The sequence below is a fragment of the Silurus meridionalis genome, chromosome 12 (genome assembly GCF_014805685.1).
Source record: "Silurus meridionalis isolate SWU-2019-XX chromosome 12, ASM1480568v1, whole genome shotgun sequence".
NCBI classification, from domain to species: domain Eukaryota; kingdom Metazoa; phylum Chordata; class Actinopteri; order Siluriformes; family Siluridae; genus Silurus; species Silurus meridionalis.
Genome location: NC_060895.1, coordinates 18,035,788 through 18,055,660, shown reverse-complemented (window position 1 = coordinate 18,055,660; position 19,873 = coordinate 18,035,788). Strand labels below are relative to the sequence as shown.

The 19,873-nt window shown below is 37.0% G+C and overlaps 1 protein-coding gene across 1 annotated transcript in view; it reads left to right on the top strand.

Moving 5' to 3' along the window:
- The window catches only part of plppr4a (phospholipid phosphatase related 4a), a 31,081-nt gene extending 14,719 nt beyond the window's left edge, over window positions 1–16,362 (top strand). The window contains exons 3-7 of the mRNA XM_046863583.1: window positions 2,789–2,918; window positions 4,654–4,849; window positions 7,666–7,723; window positions 9,941–10,114; window positions 11,714–16,362. Coding sequence (XP_046719539.1) covers window positions 2,789–2,918; window positions 4,654–4,849; window positions 7,666–7,723; window positions 9,941–10,114; window positions 11,714–13,168 — 2,013 coding nt within the window. The 3' untranslated portion in view covers window positions 13,169–16,362. The remainder of the gene's footprint in view (window positions 1–2,788; window positions 2,919–4,653; window positions 4,850–7,665; window positions 7,724–9,940; window positions 10,115–11,713) is intronic.
- Window positions 16,363–19,873: the final 3,511 nt, after the last annotated feature.

Below are 19,873 nucleotides of genomic sequence, written 5' to 3'. Positions count from 1 at the left end.
ATCTACACTTTGGGAGGGTTTCTTAATGGTTCTTAAAGGCTACAAATGTGCCACTCTTAGGCCCTTGAGCAAGGCCCTTAACTCTCAGTGCTCACCCTGCGCTCTGACCCCAGCTTCCTAACATCGCTGGGATTTGCGAAGAAACAATTTTGCTGTTTTGTGATGTACATGTGACAAATAAAAAGCCTCTTTAACTTTGGTAGCTAGCTTCATCAAAAGGTTCTATTTTAGAGCCTCTAATAAGAAAACATGCCTTAGAAAACACAATATGATTCAGTGTAAAGTAGGCATGGGTTAGAATCCATGTCTACTTTGCTGATATTGAACCATTATGAGTTTTATTGTAGAACATAATAGGACACATGTTCCCTGTGGAGACAAATGCTTATATTAATTCATTAACAGGTAAATTCTGTGAACTCTGTTGTGGTCACCTCTTCATGAAATATTTAACCAGAACATGTTCAAGCATTTAATAACATTATGTGACAACAGGAAATTAATTCATTATATGAATATCAATGTTTTCATTTTTGTGGACACAGTGCCTTAATGGTAGTGGACGTTACTGTACTTAAATAGCATTCTTGCATATCTGTACTTTACTATAGTATTTCCATTACTTAAACTTAACTACAATCAGTCGTTCCTTTTTATTTATAGATATCAATCAGTGTTTGACTCATTATCATTCTAATAATAAATTGCCGTGCTAAGAGTAGCATTAGTGTCTTTTCGAATAAAATTAGTTCATTATACAGGAGTCTTGTGACAGACATTGTAATAGGACATTATAGCCATAATAAATCATAGTATTTTGGATACTTAAGTACATTTGAAGGCAAATACTTTTGTAATTTGTTAAAGTAAAAGATAAAAGTTGAAAGTTTACTTTTACCTGAGTAATATTTTACCTACTGTATCTCTTTTACTCAAATACATGGTTTGTGCACTTCATCAACCACTGTTTAGCACATTTGTTTCATAACTTCAGGGTTAAACATTTAAGACTAACTTCCCCGTATGTGTGCAGAATTAGCATGTTCTAACAGTTTTTTGGGAGGGGTTTGTCTCATGTACTCTGGTTTTCTCTCACAGTCTAAACATCTGTCATAGGCTGATTGTCATTTCCAAATTGTCCATAATGTGTAAACAGGCATGTTTTTGTGATTATGCCTTGTGATGTATTGGCATCCCTTTCGTTATGTCTGACGCCTTGTACCTCGAGTTTCCTGGGACAGGATTGTTAATTTTATCATATTGTTTTATGTGTTTAAGATCAGTGGAAACTTGGCTAATGTTCAGGCCCTCGAGTTCTTGCTGGTGAGATTCACAGCTCAAGAAGCTTAAATCCACCTCATTAACTCTCATTCATTGATTCTAGTTTCATCCAAGACATGTCCAATTTAGGTCAATGCAAATTTAAGCTTCTGTAGTGTCTTTATCCACGATGCACTGGATCACTCGATGGAAATGTGGTTAGACACCTCATTTGCAGCACTTTAGTAAAAATTATGGCTGATTTGTGTTTGATGGGATGGTACTTATGGTTTTTGGTTTTTCAAGAACAGAATATATCTTGTCAGAGTGTGAGTGTGTGTGTGTGTGTGTGTGTGTGTGTGTGTGTGTGTGTGTGTGTGTGTGTGTGTGTGTGTTGGTTACCCAAGGACAGAACCTTTAGAGAGAGCTACATTTAATCTCTATATCCTCTCTAGATCCTCTGTCAGCCATTTTTTCTTTTCCTTTTTATTATACTCAGTCTCACCATTTTAAGGAAAAGACATCAGTCACTGTAAATCCAACACTTCACTGCATCTTTCTCTCTGGATTTCTCTCCATCTCTATTCTTTTGTTGTTTTGGTCTAAATGACAGATGCTCTTCTCACTTAGACAAATCATAAAAATAAAAAATGTGTCTTTTATTCAAATACACAATATACAAATACTACATGCTATCTAAAAACTTTAGAATTCAATCTAATTACAGAGCTTAGAAGTTCATGATTAGTGTTTTTTGTCAAAGGGCCAGCAGTAAAGTTAGACAATCTTCTCAAATAGTTGCTTTAGTTAAAGGAATACTCTGGAGAAAAGCACACACAGTTTTCACTTATGTAACAGTTCAGATATGATTTGTTTGAAGTACAGCATGTGCTTTTCATTTCCTGCAATAGAGATGCAAGACTAAAGTATTTTCGTGCGCAGAATCTTTTTAGTAAATGTCTGCCTCAAATCACTTCCAGTTTTTTTGTAATGTCACACAGAATATCTGATTTAGGGAACACTTGTACTATAGCGGTTACTGTAACACTGTAATCTACTATGGGCAGGCATTTTGGACAACCAACATTTTAAGAGCAATCACTACTAATTATCACCTAAAAACACAAGAGGAAATAAATACATTCACTAATAATAATAATACTAAAAATTAAATAAAAAAATTAATAAATCCTTGTTAATTTTTAATGTTTGCCATCTAGTGTCTGAAACCATAATACATTCTGTATCCATTCTTATATAAACTGTGGCTCCAGGCTAAAACCGTTTCATAACCAGAAAATTGGCATCTTTGTGACTGTTTTTTTTTTGACAGAATTAAGCCACAGTAACATCTCAGACCACCACACAAATGCTCATGTGACCATAAAATCTAATTAACTAACACTAATACAAATAAATTTAATAAACACATGAATAAATAATGGCCTGTTAAATTGGCTTGCTGAAGCATCCACTAATGACTTAGCACTGCATATAGAGTAACCAACAGCAAAATATTTCTCCACAGATTATGATCGGAGAAGGCATCCTGTACTGTTTCCAGGTCAAAAGAAGGATCAACATAAAAACTGAGGCCAACATCAATGCTGCCGGCTGTAACTTTAATTCCTACATTCGGCGGGCAGTGAGGTTTGTGGGTAGGCATTAATTTTTACTCTATGGTTTTAATAATGAAGTATTTATTCTCAATATCAACAATGCTGATAATGTCACAATAGTTACATAATATGTATCATGTATTATTATAGTAGCTGTGTATATGAATACATGTCAGGTCTTACATACCTTTTAATCATAATTTGGTTTGTAATTATTTTACTAGCTACTGTCTGCAGACACATCTTATAGAAAATATATAGAAATATGGACAAGCCATTAAGTATAATAATAGAGAATGGTCATAATAAATCTATCTCTATATTTGGGACATATATTTGAATCCATTGGCAAAGCGACAGATACATATAGTTCCCCTTCAGGAACTCGAGCTGCATAAGAAACGCTTTGGGAAGAAAAAGCGAAGGAAGGAAGCGTATATTCCAGGCCGCTTAAACCAGGGAGCAAACGCCCTCTCGAGGCAAGGCCAGAGGCCCGGGGAATGGCGACTCCACCCTGATGTGGTGGAGTGAATCTGGGAACAATTTAACTCAAGAGACATCGCACTGTCCCCTCTGTTTTTTCCTTACACCCCCAGCCCCTCTGGATGCCATGGTACAGGCGTGGCCGAGTTCTGGAGAGAGTTTGCCGGGACAGAGTCCGTCTCCTTCTGGTGGCCCCGCGGTGGCTGGGCAGGCTATTGTTTGCGGAACTGGTACCCCTTCACAAACACCCTTCCTCTCATGAGGGATCTTTTTCTTAGGCAGGGGGTACAATAATGCACCCCTGCCCAGAGCAGTGGAGGCTGTGCTCCAAGCCACCAGTCTCTCCACCGAGGTGGTAGAGACTATTTTTTAATCCAGAGCTCCCTTCACTAGCCCACTATTCAAGCCAGTGCCTTCCTCTACCCTAGATCGGGGTATGTTCCTAAAGACCCGCAACCTGTTCTACTGGCTCTAGGCATTCTTTCCTCCTCCATTCCAGGCCCCAGACCAGACGAAGCTTAAACGACTGTGTTCAGTGTGAGCACTGGACATATAAGTCCACAGAAGAGAACTGTGGAGGAAGTTAGAGCAGCTGTTTGTCTGCTATGACCCTCCAAGGAGAGGTCTCCCTGCAAATAAGCAGACGCTCAGCAGATGGATTGTGGACGCTATTTCTTTCTCTTATGAGTCCTCTGGTCTCCTCACTTCTTTGAGGTCAGAGCACACTCCATTCGAAGTGTGGCTACCTTTATGTCCTTGTCCCCTGGAGATTTCCTGGTCCACCTTGCTGACCTTTTTCAGGTTCTATAGCCTTGACCTTCTTGGCCTCTGAACTTCGCCCTAGCTATGCCCGTCCACAGTAGACAGGGATTGGTCAGTCTTTCTTGATTGTACTCTTGTTCTAAAAGCGTTTCTGATGCAGCTCGAGGTCCTGAAGGAGCTGCATCTTTATGCCACACTGCCTGCATTCCTGCAGCGCTTGCTTCCCTTTTCAGAGGCTGAAGCTGGTTTCACTCCTTGTGGTTTTAAGCTTCCTGGTCATGACGTTACCCCGCCAGTGACGCCGCACTTTTCATTGGACTGATTATACAGTTAATTCAGAGTGTGGACAACGCGGAAGCGTTCCCAAAGCTTTTCTGACGCAGCATGAGTTTCTGAAGGGGAATCATGGTTACATACATAACCTAAAAAAGTTTCAGTCAGTTACATTCTGAAATTTTTAAAAAGCATGACTTTAAGTTTATTCAAGTTCCTTTATTCTGTTCACCAAATATATATTGTGTGCGTATAGGTGTCCACATTTTTGGCCTGTGCATCACAGCCCTCATCACAGACATCATCCAGCTGACCACAGGGTACCATGCTCCCTACTTCATGACAGTGTGCAAGCCCAACTACACCATCCTCAACACCACCTGTGATGACAGCGTTTTCATCGTGGATGACATCTGCTCAGGCTCAGACTTAGTAGCCATCAATGCTGGAAGGTTGGAAAACTTAAGTGTCCTTTAGGCAATTAAACGTCATTAACTATAGGGTTAAAATTATCTTCTTAAAAACACTACAGAAAGTTTTTTCTTTTGCTAGAAAAATAGTATTGTAAGCATCTTGCAATAATTTTGTAGCACAAAATGAATTCACTGTGCGGAATCATCTCACAATATTTCTTGTAGCTGTCACAGTTACTGAGTATCAGGCAAAAGATCAAACCACACTGTTAGCTTTCACTGTGACTGCTTGATCAAGCAGCAGTGTACATGCATCACCATGCTCATTCTGCAGTATCATAAAAAGCAAATATCCTATATGTGCATATAAACTAGGATATCGAATGTAAGCTTTAGTTAAGCAGAAATTAGGTTGCCCTGTGAATCTCACAGCATGTACTGTACAAGAGTCTTTGGGCTTTCCTCAATGACATGCAACTCTGTGGTTGATAGATACAGCTTGCCAGCAAACTCAATAAAAAATACAGTGTAGAGAATAAAAATGTTATTTTCGGTCTGTGAAGGGAAATTTCAGGAATATAAAGCGACATGACATAAATAAGCAAAACTGTTGTACACAGTTAAATAATGCTTGTGATGAGCTGATGTCTCATCTGAGACATGTTCTTTGTGTTGCAGAAGGGGAGCTGTGCATTCATCATAACCCTGATCAGGATAAAGCGTTTGCTGAAAATAAATAGTAGAATATAAAGAAATAATATGCCATGTATTTATATAGTTGGATTCTGTTCATGTGATAAATCTGTACCCATTTGAGAGAAGAGGAAAAAAAACTTACTCCTTACAAGCTGATTGTGAATAAGCATTAGGCAAGATATTTTTTTAAGCATAATTCATATCCTTATCATATGTTGAGTAATTAGAGAGGTTGTACCTAATTTAGTTTTGGTGTGAAATGGAGTTTATCTGGCTTTGGACCTGACTTATTCAAGCAAATATAACCTATAATGAAGATACTCTATGTTTGCTGTGTTAGTTCATGTGTGGTGTATCATGCAGGGAGCTTGCAGGAATGAAATATAAATAATAAAAAAATTTTGGCTAATTTATGATCTACACTGGAGATCAAAATTAGAGAACAATTTATAACCAATTGAACAATCCTGAAATAATGTCATCTTCACTGCTCAACAGTTGAAGGAGTTTTTGTCCTGTCTATACCATGCTACCAGAACAGCACTAGTCTCTCACACTGCTCTGGTGTGATTTTGTTCCCCTCTTTTTCCAGTCTCATCCACAGTTCGGTGACTGTAGTGGGTTTCTTGGCCATAACTTTGTCACCAAGGATTTTCCAGAGGTTCTCTATTGGGTTGAGATCAGGACTCTGGGCAGGCCATGTCATTATTTCAATGTTTTCAGTTTCAAGGAACTGCTTTACCCGTTTTGCTGTGTGACATGGAGCGTTGTCCTGCATGAACACTGCGGGCTGATTGGGTGATGAACGCAGAGAAGGAACCATATGTTGTTGAAGAATGTTCTGATAAACATTTGCATTCACTCTGCCATGTAGCTGTATAAGAGGCCCAACTCCTGCTGCAGAAAACATGCCCCAAACCTTCTTTACACACTTTGGGTTCTGTCTTTCTCCATTTTGTCGCCGAACATAATGTTTCCCATCGGACCCAAATAAATTAAACTTGCTTTCATCACTGAAGTGAACTTTGGACCAGTTCTCCTCTGTCCACACAACATGATCCTCAGCAAAGCTTAGTTTAGCCTTTTGATTATTTCTGCTAATGAGAGGTTTGGTCACTGCAGAGTGGGCTTTCAGTCCAAATGCTCTTAAACGTCGAGACACTGTATGACGAGACAGATCCTTACCCTGTTCAGCGCTGAACTGGTGAGCAATTCCAGCTGCAGTGTGGAAACGATTGCCCATTGAGATCCTCCGCAGTATCCTGTCCTCTCTTGTATTTGTCTTCCGTGGACGACCAGCCTTCCTGGCGGACTTGAATGAGTTTGTGATGTTGTAAAGATTCAATATTCTTGAATTCTTGGAAAAGGTGTTCTGGTAGCATGGTATAGACAGGACAAAAACTCATTCAACTGTTGAGCAGTGAAGATGACATTATTTCAGAATTGTTCAATTGTTTATAAATTGTTCTCTAACTTTGATCGCCAGTGTATAATTCTTAGTGTATTTTATAGCCTGTTTGACAATGCTGCAATAAGTTAATTTGTGCATATGGAAGACTTGGAGTATATAATGTATGTCTTCTACAGTAACATTTAAAAAGTAGTGTTTCCAAGAGCAGTAGATTGACATGTGCCGGCACTGTCACTAGAAATAAGCAACTATGCATGTTTTACTGTTTCTGTCAGTGTTGTAATTTTCTAAACTGATACATATATTGGCATGATATATACGATATATTAAGCATTCTAGCCCAATAATACGATAACCTGATCGTCTGTGTTTCATTTAAGAAGTCTTCAATCTTTAGCTTCTTTCGTAGGGCTACAGAGAGAAGATGTGAATGTCAGCATGCAGCGTTCTGCAAAAACCCACACAGAGTTCAATCCTGCTTTGCTTGTGAAGCACCAGCTCCAAAACACCCACACACATCCATTTGCACTGCTCCGCTATTCAGTCCTTGACAGCCTTTCCACTCAATTGCTGGGCGTAATTATGCTTGTTTTGTTCAGACATCCTGTAGGCAGACTGTCCTTACGCTAGCCAATGAAATTAATGACAAATAAAAGGCATATACATACAAAAGATGCACCGGATGTACTTTGATACATCCTTCTCAGCATATCTACACTGATATAAGGTTGTGTGTTTGTCATTGCAGGAAATCTTTTCCATCACAACATGCCACCTTGGCTGCTTTTGCTGCAGTGTACGTCTCAGTAAGTAATTCACTTGACTGCGCAACCAAATCGTGTGAAATTGTTTTATAAAGAGTGTGTTTACTTTGTGGTTTCATTAAATCAATCATAATTGTGTGGTTGAAACATTGCAGATAAATTTTTAATTGAGATTTTCTTTTTGCTGACCATCTGTGATAGCCTCTACCTGACCATATTTTAACAAATCTGGTGCTACAATTATATCCTTGTGTACACTAAAAGTGGGTAATCATTCTAATTCAGAAGCATTAAAAAAGTAGAAGTTTCAGAATCGAAAAGTTAAATCATGATAATAAACATGAGTAATAAGTTAAAAAGTGTCAAAATAAACATGAGTCTAGTTATGAGTGCTCTGGTTGTAAATGCAATTCTTTTTCCAATGTATCACCATTTCCCTTCACATCAGGGGTGTCAAACTCATTTTACGTAATGGACAACATTACACTTAGTCCATTGTCTAGTGGGCTGGACCAAAATAAATAAGCCTAACACATGAATATCTCCTCTCGTATGTGTTTATTTCTTTTTATCTATCTATTTATTTATTTATTTATTTATTTATTTATTTATTTATTTTTGCTTTATTGTGCCTCTAGTGGAAAAGATTAAACTGGCTCTTTATCTGCCCTCTCAATTGCAGTCATTGAATTTGATTTTTGGGACCTTATTAGAAAGGCTAATTATAAGACTGTTCTGAAATATAATGTTTGCTGCCACACCTTTGCTTATTATATAACAGCTACCAAAACCGGAAGAACAAAAGCTGAGGCACATATTGTCAACCACTAAATATTTTGGAAGTGCCACTCAATTTATACACTTTATTAGGCTATTGTATTTATGTGAACATAACCAGTGAGTGGTTATCATTTACAAGAAAAAAGCAATGCCATCCTTCCTACCGCATGAGCAGATGGCTGTCAGGATTTTATCTGAAAAAGAAAAAAACCTTAAACAGTATGCCATATTTCCTTTCTTTTTTTTAATAAATTATAATGCTGACTTTGCTAGTCATGGCCCCCCTGGACTAATGTGTACTTTAAGTTAATTAGGTCAAAATATTTTGTCAGCTCTCTTCAAAGTTACTATATAAGGAGGTTGCGACAGCACTAGAACACATTGCTGCTAAAATTATTTATATGTATCATTAGTTATTTGTATTAGTTTGTACATTATATGCACATTTACAAATACCAGGGTAGGCTTCAGTGTGGACCAAGGCCAAAATAATGCTTTTTAAGAAAACTAAATTACCTGCAAAAGAAAGACAGTTTACCTAAACTCCCACAAAGAAACAGTGAAGAAACCCACAACCAACACAAATGGGAGCCAATGGGAACAAGACTACTACTACAAGACAAGACAACTAGTTAATAAAATTCAGCAAAAGGGAGAGCAAACCTGCAATAAAAAATGGCAGTAGGTCAAAACCAGTCTTTCACCATTACAAAACACTAGAACAGAATTATGAAGCGAAATTTAGCATTAGCTAGCGAGCTCCCGATCCCAGTTTCTCACCCGACTTTATACACCCTTTTTGTGACATTATCTAGGAGGGGTGGATAGTAGACACCATATACCAAGAAATATTGCGGGTTTTAACATTCAGTTCAAATTTAAACTTGATCTTAATAAAAACTTCAAATTTTTTAAGATTTTCAAATAGTTAATAAAACAAGACACTAGTTTTTAATGGTATAACTACAGTTATTTTATATACTATATTTGTTTAAATTGCAGTTTGTAGTAGCATGATAAACCCTATGACTTTTTGTCCCTCTGAAAAAATAAAAGATAAAAGTAATTAAACAATAATACATTTTATTTGTTTCTATGTATAAATACATTGTCACTTTCAGAAAATTTGGGGTTATTTAACACTGAGAGATTTCTGTCATATGTACAGGAAACAGTCCGTTACACAATACAATGCCTTTTTTACTCTGTGTATCCATCTAAGCATGATATGACATAATGAAATCAGACAAAGGCACAAGACATACTTTGCAAATGTACAGTTATATATAGTGCAAATGCAAGAAACAGAAGTATGTTCATGTATAAAATGTGCAGTGTGCAATGTAATATTATAGAAGGTTATAAAATTGGGTCCATGTTGGTATTTTCTTTGTGAAGATAGGGCAGTATGTGTACAAAATATGCAGAGGTAGTCTGAGGTAAATTGGGTCCATATGCTTATTTGCTTCCCCTTTGCAGATGTACTTCAATGCCACATTAACTGACTCCTCCAAGTTACTCAAGCCCCTACTGGTCTTTTCCTTCATCATGTGTGCGGTCATCTGTGGTCTGACTCGCATAATCCAATTCAAAAATCATGCCATGGATGTCTACAGCGGCTTCCTTATCGGAGGAAGTATCGCCGTGTACCTGGTGAGTGTCTCTCCCATGTTCTCTTTATTCTTCTCTGCGCTTTTTAATTTTGTATTGCAATGTTTCTGCTAAAGCCAAAGATAAATAGGACAATGTAGGGACATTTTTATGATAATGTTAAAGTCTATAATGATGGTCTGAGGTGCTTCATATGTTCTTACAGTCCAGGGAGGTTTGGTGTGGAGTGATAAGACAATGCTGTGTTTAATGGACTTATAAATAGACTCTAAGTAAATCCCATGTGGCTGATTCTTTGCTCTCCTCCCACACACTCCTCCGCTCGTTTTTTGGTTCTCCAGCTGCTTTGTGATCACCAACATGCTGAGTTGTGTTAAGCTGATTTTATACCATGCATTTAAGCCTTAAGGAAAAAGCATGTTGCATTGGTTTCTGTTCTTAGATGCTTTTGTAGCAAGGATTGGTTGTTGAAGTGACTTATCAGAAAGCACATAATCCATGAAGTCCTAAAGCATCAGCTGTCCTCTGGAAGAAAACACTTAGTGTGATTAGACACACCAAGCCCTTTAATGACTTTATGTGGGTGGAGAAGACATTCAGTTGTAAAAAGAAAAAAAAAGACAGTCAACTGTTCAGAGCCCTCTTTTATACAGCATATAGGCAGGTGCCAGTATTATACTATCATTCCACAATAACTACTTTGAGCTCAATTTTTTTCTCATTTTACGATTTACTGATTCGCATTGGTGCACCAGCATAAAAGTTCACAATGTGATGCATCGATTTTGAGAAGTGTGCATCAGATACAATGTAGTCATTTGTATCACAGTGCATCGTTACATATTTGCATTGGTAAAAAAAAAGATTTCTTCATATATAATTATTTGTAGAAGTGCTATACTTTAATTATTTAAAAAGTCACCAATATTTTATATGTAGTTTAATTACACTTTTGTAAACTGTTTCTCAAGCGTGTTCACTTAGCACCACTGCTGCTACATGATTATGACATATCACACATATACACTCATATACACTCTACAGAGACTTGCATCTTCTTGGGGACAGAACAGGAAAATAATGTCTTTGTTACATTTTTATTTTTATTTTTTGCACAACAAAGGCCTGTGTTAGAATTCAGAAGGCACTTGAGTACATTTATAATTTGCTGTCTATCTGAACCGAAGAAATAATTGTGAACTATCTGTACCAGATTGAACTGCATAGTAAAAAAATGTTTTCTCCATTGCATTGTATTGTATTGAATCAAATTAAAATCGGATTGCACTGCATTGAATTATATCGTTTTACATCTGTAGCTGCTTTATATGTATCTTTAATGTATCATAGCATTGGCTATGAATCAAGATGTGAATCACAATAGCCTCGGTAATGGAGATGCACATCAACTAATAAAAACATCAAATAGGAAGTATACTATTATTTTTCTTGGCAGAAAGGTCAGCATAGTATCTGTTTGAGACCAAGGGTGTGTATCAAGACTAGAATCACATAAAAAGTGGAAGTTTATACTTTTATGCATAAGACAAGCTTATAAGTTACAAAATATGGAAATGTCTTGCAATCAAAGAACCAGGATTGCAAAAATTGCGTTAATATTTCTTTGTGGGTTCTCCTTAGGGTCTGTATGCAGTGGGTAACTTTAAACCCAGCGAGGACACGTCTCTCCGCCAAAGGCCACGTCCACAGCCACGTCACCAGCCACCACCCATGCAGATTCCCCCTCAGCCTCAGCCGATCATGCCCCCTCCTGCCCTCCGTGAGCCCCTGCGTCCTCTCCCTAACCTTAACACAGAGCTCCCACGTCTTCTCCAGCACAAGAGTCTGAGCATGCGGGAGCGTCCAACTTCAGCCCGTTCGGAAAGCATCCTGCTTCGAGGACCTCACCGTGACTCTTCCTTCAGCTTGAAGAGGGCTAGCACTGAACTGGAATGTATCACGGCTGCTAGCCAACTGTGCCAGGACAGCATGGTGACCTTTAGCAACACCCTGCCTCGCTCACACTCTATAGGTTCGGAGGAGCCAGTGCCACGTCGTCACACCGCCATACATGCTTCGATGGACTCCACGCGATCCAAGCAGTTGCTTTCACAATGGAAGTGCAAGAATGAGAACCGCAAATTTTCACTGCAGGCAGGAGAATGTCCTGAGGGTGGCATGGAAGCACGCTGTAGTTCTGAACCCACTGCCATGGGTCTGGATGGGCCACCTGGCCAGTATATGAAGATGGCTGCCAGTGTCGTGCCACTGGCTAACCACAATGGCGGAGGTGGGGGTGGGGCCAGGGTATCGATCCAATCAAGGCCAGGCTCATCACAGCTAGTACACATTCCTGAGGAGACACAAGAGAATACATGCTCATCTTTGCAAGAGGACAGTGACGAAATAAGTGATGGTGGTGGAGGAATGGTGGGGAATGCAAGGTCGAAATGGATGAAGATGGCAGAGAAGAGTGCCCCCTGCAGGACTAATAGCCAACCACGGATAATGCAAGTGATTGCCCTGTCTAAACAGCAGGGCATGATTCACGGAAGCCCCAAGAGTGAGGGCAGTGCTGTCAGCCGCACAGGATCCATCCGTTACAAGGCACTGACAGAGCAGGACCCTGGGACAGGCATTGTGCATGTCGATGCCCACCCAGAAAACAGACCCAATTCAGACGCCGGTGGATCCTGGAGGTGGAAGGCACCACCAGAGCGTGGCAGTGTTCGCCAGTGTTTCGAGCTCAATGATCTCAACCGCAACTCAGAGAGCTGTGATTCCCTTAAGGACGGCTCTGTACATGACATAAACAACCCACATCATCCACATTTTCACCATCATCACCATTTTCACCACCCACATCAGCACCATCAGGCCATCACCACTATTCGTGTGACACCAGTTGAGTCAAGCAGTGAAGCTGAAGCTGCCTCGGAGACACTTTCTCTTGCATCCAGTCGTGATTCCACCCTGCGCCGCAAAAACGTCATCCTGCTACCTGACCGAGGCCCGAGTCCGGACAATGCCAGAAACCTGCCACACTTTTTCAAATCATCCCCTACGCCTCCTCCCACTGTGACCTTCAAAGAGTGAACTTGAGTGCATTCTGTCTTTTTGTTCCAGAGTGGCCTTGCTCTCCTACCTGACTCGCAATTCTCTGGAAAGACAGATGGGAGTCACCCTGGATATACCATATCTTTCCTTTTAACCTGCACTGGCTCCATCCAGCTCTGTAAGGTGGTGTTCTGTATTTTCACATTTTTTTGATGTATCGTGACATTGAAAAAGCACAAACTTTTTTTTTGCCGACTCGTTTGGAAGGGTGGTTTTGTGGTTTAAAAAATTACATTTCTCATTTTATAATAATTAATACAACGTATAATACATAGGGAAACTTTTTTTTGTCGAAGATAGCGTGTACACTACCTAGCCAGAGTTTTTTGTTTTGTTTAGATTTTCAACTTTGATTGTGCTTAACAAATGTGTGCGTTGCCTGAAATGGCAACATGGGGGTGCTTTTTCAAATGTACTTTCCTACCTTATTCAGTGTGGTAAATTTTTTTCTCTGGGTAAGCATTTGTAATGGAACACATTATTCAAAACTATTATTATATCTCTGCTAATGGCTAATTATTATCCTACACATTGCTTTTTAGGCATTAGGGAAATGTGATTGCGTCATGGCGATAGTGCACTTACCAAATTTCAGGATATGGAGTGATGGAGGTGTGATTCAGTCTCCTATACACACTGTGCATTGTGTTAGCCAGTCTTTCATTTTACTTAGGGATTAGAGAAATGCTTTTTTTCACAGCATTGGGGAAGGTTTTGCCTTAAGACAGATGAAGAGGTTTAAACACAACGCATATTAACCTCACATTCCAGAACATTCACTTTCACTATATTGAATTCATATTTTTCTCTGTTTTTATTTTGGTTTTTGAAAGCTCGGTTTGTTTCTAAGTTGTGGTTTGAGCACATTTGTAAAATTGTGTTTTCTCGCTTTCGCTTGATGGGCTGAATATTTACACTGACGTTCCTGCTGAATTTGTTTACCTCTTTCCTGCTTCTCACCTGCCAAGCTGCTCCTCCTCCTTCACCTCTCTTTGGGTGTTTAGAAAACTCCAAGCACCCTTCACAAAGACTTCAGAAGAAGAACCGGTGATTTAAAACTCTTTAGTTTGATTTTGACACCTTTCTCCATACTGCAGGAACTTTCTGCTAATAATCTTTCTTCATAGAGTGCCTCGGAGAGATTAAGAGTGTTTGTTTTGGGAGTTTTTTGCCTGTCAATTACTGTTACAGTCTAAACATTGTACAGTGTTTCCTTTAAAATGGTGCAAAAATTGACATCCTATACTCATTTACAAACTTTTCTTTAGATAGATTATGTTGCATTTTGAGATTTTACAAATTTGTTTTGCTAGCATATTAAATACCATATTTTCTGGAATTTCCTAGAAAAGGACTAAGAACAGAGTTTACTTAGTCTTACATGGTACTAGTCCAGAAGATCCAGCTAACATCAAAAATCCCTGACTATAGCACAGCCGAAATATTTGTCTAAACATATGTTTTATCATCTACAATCTTAGTTAGCTATAAAATGTAAGTAAAAAAAAAGTAGATATCGAGAAAATTATATATATATATATATATATATATATATATATATATATATATATATATATATATATATATATATTAAAAAATAATAAAACATTTATTGCAAATGGTTCAGCAAAATATTTGGTTATATTTTATCTAAAATGTCAAGTACTTAATAATAATTTCTTGTTTATAAAACGGTTCTATAAAAGCGATGTTACACCCGCAGTCGGTTGTAATGAATATCAGCATGAATGTGATTTTCCGCTGCCTCATACATACGGCCAAATTTCAGCTTTGCTGATATTCAGTACAAATACAGTTTGGCTTGTATGAAATTGCTTTATTAAGGTTCTTACATATTATTGTTTCTATAGTAACTATTTCAAAGCGGTTGTGCCACATGAGAGCATTGGACTCTTCACATAACAAACATAATATAAACAGATTTTAATAACATTTTAACAAATAATAATTTGACAAGATGCAGTAAAAAAGAGTCTGGATAGGGAATTACAGGATTATTAGTAATAAGAGGAAAAACTATACATAGTTAAAACTATACATGGTTAGAACGCATGATTATTAATTATAAATTGTAACTGTTGGCAAATCGTTAAAAGGAATGAATGATTTCATATGCTCTTATAGGCGAACAAACAATTGATACACTTCGTGATTATAGTGACTGCTACTAGTAGAATGAGGTAACCAGTAGTGACTTTTTATACCAGATATAAAACTAATATGGCACAGAGAATTTGACAGTGATGAATTAACTAAAGAACTAAAGAAGCACATCATGGTGAGTCTGAGACTTCTGTGAGATGAATGAGTTCCTCATCTGTGAAAAATCTTCTAAAACTGTGCATTTCTACATTTCTACAGTCCTAATCCATAACAATACTATATATTTATGAAAAGAAAAAAATGTATAATAACCCTTATATCTGTAACTTGGGCAGAGATGAATTTATTAAATGTACAGGATCATTTATATAACTTAGGATCTTTTATGATTTTCCTTTTTTTTCTGTTTGTCTTTCATTTTTTGAGAATTCAACATGGATTTGTGAATACAGGTTTTTCAGTGGCATGTACGTCTTAAAACGCAAAAGGGATCCGTGTCATTTTCGAATTTTCTACCTGACTGTACAGTATAAATGTACCCTACTCTAAGGCTTTAACCAGATCTTATAACTGCATGGTCATTTGATACGGTTTGTAGTGTAACTACAGTTTCTGTTCTTGTTTTGTACATGATGCCTTTTAAATGGTGGTGGTCAGTACCTTTATGCTCTGCCATGCATTTTATCCAATCAGCTGAGTAAACCACTAGATCTTTGTAACACTGTAAATAGATATTTGTAACTTTGAGAGAGCTCTTGTGGTGATGTACATTTAGAAGAGAGATTACATTTGCAAAGTGTTAAACTTTCATATGAGTATTTGTTTAAAGAGAGATCACAGGGTGCACACTTCTCCGTGTGCCATAAAGAAACATTTTTGGGGGTTTTTTTTGTTTGTTTGTTTGTTTGTTTGTTTTTTTCATGTGAGAAATTACTTTTTCTGAGTGAAGTTTTAGAACAAATAATCAAACATGGGGCTTTTGCTCTGCAATGTGTTTTGATTTGGGGACAATATATCTTATTCATATTAAAGTAAATGTTTGGTATCAAGGACAAGCTTGATTTGATTTTTTTTCATTCGATAATTGTATTTAGCATATTTTTATCAGACTACTGATATATCATAGAGTTTTTACTTTGTGTTATAGTTTTTTAAATATATTTGTCTACTGTAATGTATCAGTGGTTACAGCTATTACCGCTAGTATGATAAGGTTGTTAGCTTGATGGCAACAATATGACGACTTCCAAGTGTGTGACTAAGAAAAATATAGCTTTCATGGCAGTATTGTACCGACAAGCAAATACTACACCATTTCAGAATGAAACATTACTGTGTAATTAGTATGTGCTGTAATTAAGTCAGGACAGCTTGTCATGTGATCAAAAACCAGAAAGCACAAACTACTGATTTGTGAAATGTCCTATCTCAGGATTAGATTAGATTAGATTAGATTAGATTAGATTAGATTAGATTAGAGACTTTGTCATTGTCGTGATGCAACACAATTTGTTTGGTATCTCTTGGAGACCAGCAGTATTTAGAAAATGTAACAATAACAAAAGAATAAACAAAAGATAATTGCAGTAAAATATATTAACATGACAATATATACAATTAAATATCTGTGCAGTGGAACATGGATTTTGGTTCAAACAGGATTGTCAGAATAAGAAAATATTGCAATTATACTAATAACTGCTAACTAATACTAATAACTGCTAAATAATAATAAATAATACAGTCCTGGGAGACTAAATAAATATATATTTTTTACATTTCCTATTCACTTTTATTATTATTATTATTATTATTATTATTATTATTATTATTATTATTATCCAATTTTGTGGTATGTTCACCTTACTTAAATGGAAAATATTAAAACGTACACAGTCTGTGGTTAAAATAATACTAATAATACTAATATAACTAATGCCAGAAATGCACCTGAAAAGTCCGGTTTAAAAATACATTAGCACTGTGTTACAATTTAACGTATAAAACAATATCTATTTTTTTTTCAGAAGACATACTTTATTATTGCAATGTAACTTGTGAATTGAGGAGTGAATTATGGTCTTATAGTTTGTTTCTAACTTGTACAATGAGAAACATTACAGCGATACTAATGAATATTTGGTAAAACTAAATTTTTGAAAACTAAAACCAAATCCACTATAACAGCTAGAAGTGGTTTTGTCAAGAATGCAAACACAATAGATTGATTGAAGTCAATATACATTAGATTTATTGCATTGCATCTCTTTGCCATCATCTATCACTACTGTTGTATCACTTTACTCCTTATAGAAGACCTTATTGTACATGTTTACTAAAACAATTTATTTCTATTAATTAAAATATTTCAATTTGATACAAAAGGATGAATTGAAATGTAATATAATTATATCATCTTGCCATTATAATTACCCTGTAATTGCCCTCACTCGGTGAAAAGCATTCTATCAGAGACTGAACATTTGCTGAACAGTTGGTCTTACTCCTCCTTACTTCCACAGCTCTTCCACCAGTCCATCTGTGAGCGTGTGAACTCACAGTCAGAGACTCCATACAGCTTTGAGGTTCACTTTCACTTACTGCCCTGCTCCGTCTAACCCAGAACAAATGACCCGCACTTCGCCAGCAGTACAAATGGAGCCCTTAATATCCCTGTTTTCCCATTTGTGTCTTTGTTTGCCTGCTTCTGTGCTTAAAATGTGTAACGAAAGAGCGTTGTAATGGTCATGCAGATTAAACACACAGCATGAAGTGTAGGGAAAGTGGGTCTAGTTAGCACTGCTGAATTTTGCCAATGGGCCTTAAGTAGGTCAGAGAGCCGACCTAATTCAGAAGAGAGGACTTTCTTTTGTGGCAGCTCAAGCAGCATCCCTAAAGACTAAAGGGATTGTGTGCAGATTGAGAATACTGCAAGGGAAGGAAGTTTAGAGAGTAAGAGTGAGAAGCTGAGAGATATCAAGGAATCAGAGAAAAGTCAAGTAAAATAACACACTTTTCAGTGTCATTTCTATGAAGTAATCATTTTCTCTTTTTTTGTTTTCCCAATATTTGTATGCAAGGCAAACTAACTCCCAATAGAGCAATATAGGACATTATAGGACTTGATCTGATATTCTTTTATTCATTTCTTCTTTATTGACTCAGAATTAATATTCATACTTAAATGACTGGACTAAATTACTAACTATTTTAAAATGAAGGACCTTAGTGCCCTGCCATGGGCACAGTTTTTTCACAAAGAAACAAAAACCACATCAGATTCCATTCTATTTGAAGCTATAGTGGCACAAGTAAAAAAAAAAAAAAAAATACATCACATTTGAAACAGATTAAGATTGAATTGCACCTGAGTAGTTGAAGAGTTTAGGATGAGGGCTCAGCAATGCTCTGGGATTTAAATACTCTGGTTAAACTGTTTAGTTTAACCGGACTAAACTTATGTAACTTATGTTTAGTAGGGCAGATTTTATAAACCTACTATGGCCCCAAATAATTGACAGTGATCCATAAAGCAGTTACAGACAAAAATCATTTTCCATAGACTAATTGATTTTGATGTATACATTACAAGAATTTAGGTTCCTTTCACTATAGGAATTGACAATGAGACCAATAGACCACATGTCACAATAAACCTGGGTCCACCAAATTACTAAACTACGGTAAGTAAACTAAACCAATAATTGTCCCATGTTATTTGGACCTCTATTGTCTGTGCCTAAATCAAGAAGTGACACATTTTGTCAGCTAATGGCATTCTAGACAGATTCAAAGACATCTTTGTCTTTATTTAATAAGGACTGAAGTACTATAGAAGTGGTGGTGGTGGTGGTGGTGGTCCTATGGTGGTTCAGAGCTATGTTAGCAGGATCCCTCTTCCTTCAACAAAACCCCTGAGAGAAGGAAACACCTGCAAGAGCCATAGCACAGATGGTCTTGCTAAGCCTCCAAATCTGAGCAACGTCCATGCTATATCCATGTGTCTACAATCATGATTCGCCTTCATATTTTTCTTTTTAAAAAGCACTAGGTGAGGACAAATTTAAAGTTTACTAGAACTTACATTTTAAATTGAGGCATCATAGCACATAGCTAACAAGTTTACATAATATTCTGTCATATTGAAGTATATTAAAAACTAATTTGTAAAATAGAATATAAAGACATGAACACCTAATACGTAGCTTATTTTTCCAATGTAATGTTCCATAATTATACGCAGAAAGACCAAGAAGCTACTGTAGTTCAACTAGCTTTTTTATCAGTGAGCTACTATAATAAATATCTTTACCCACCACTTCTCATTATAAATTAATGCAGTAACACTATGGGAACTATTTTCACAAAATGTTTTGCTAAAATTGATCAAATAAATAGTAAATGAAGACTTTGTTTTGTGGAAAAGATTTAGAATGAAGATTTAGAACCCTAATTCTAACCCTAGATCAATTTTAATAACTTCCTCATAGAACCATCTAAAATCTGAACCTCAAACACCTTGTTTAACCAATATGCATTTGGGCTGAAAGGAAATTGCAC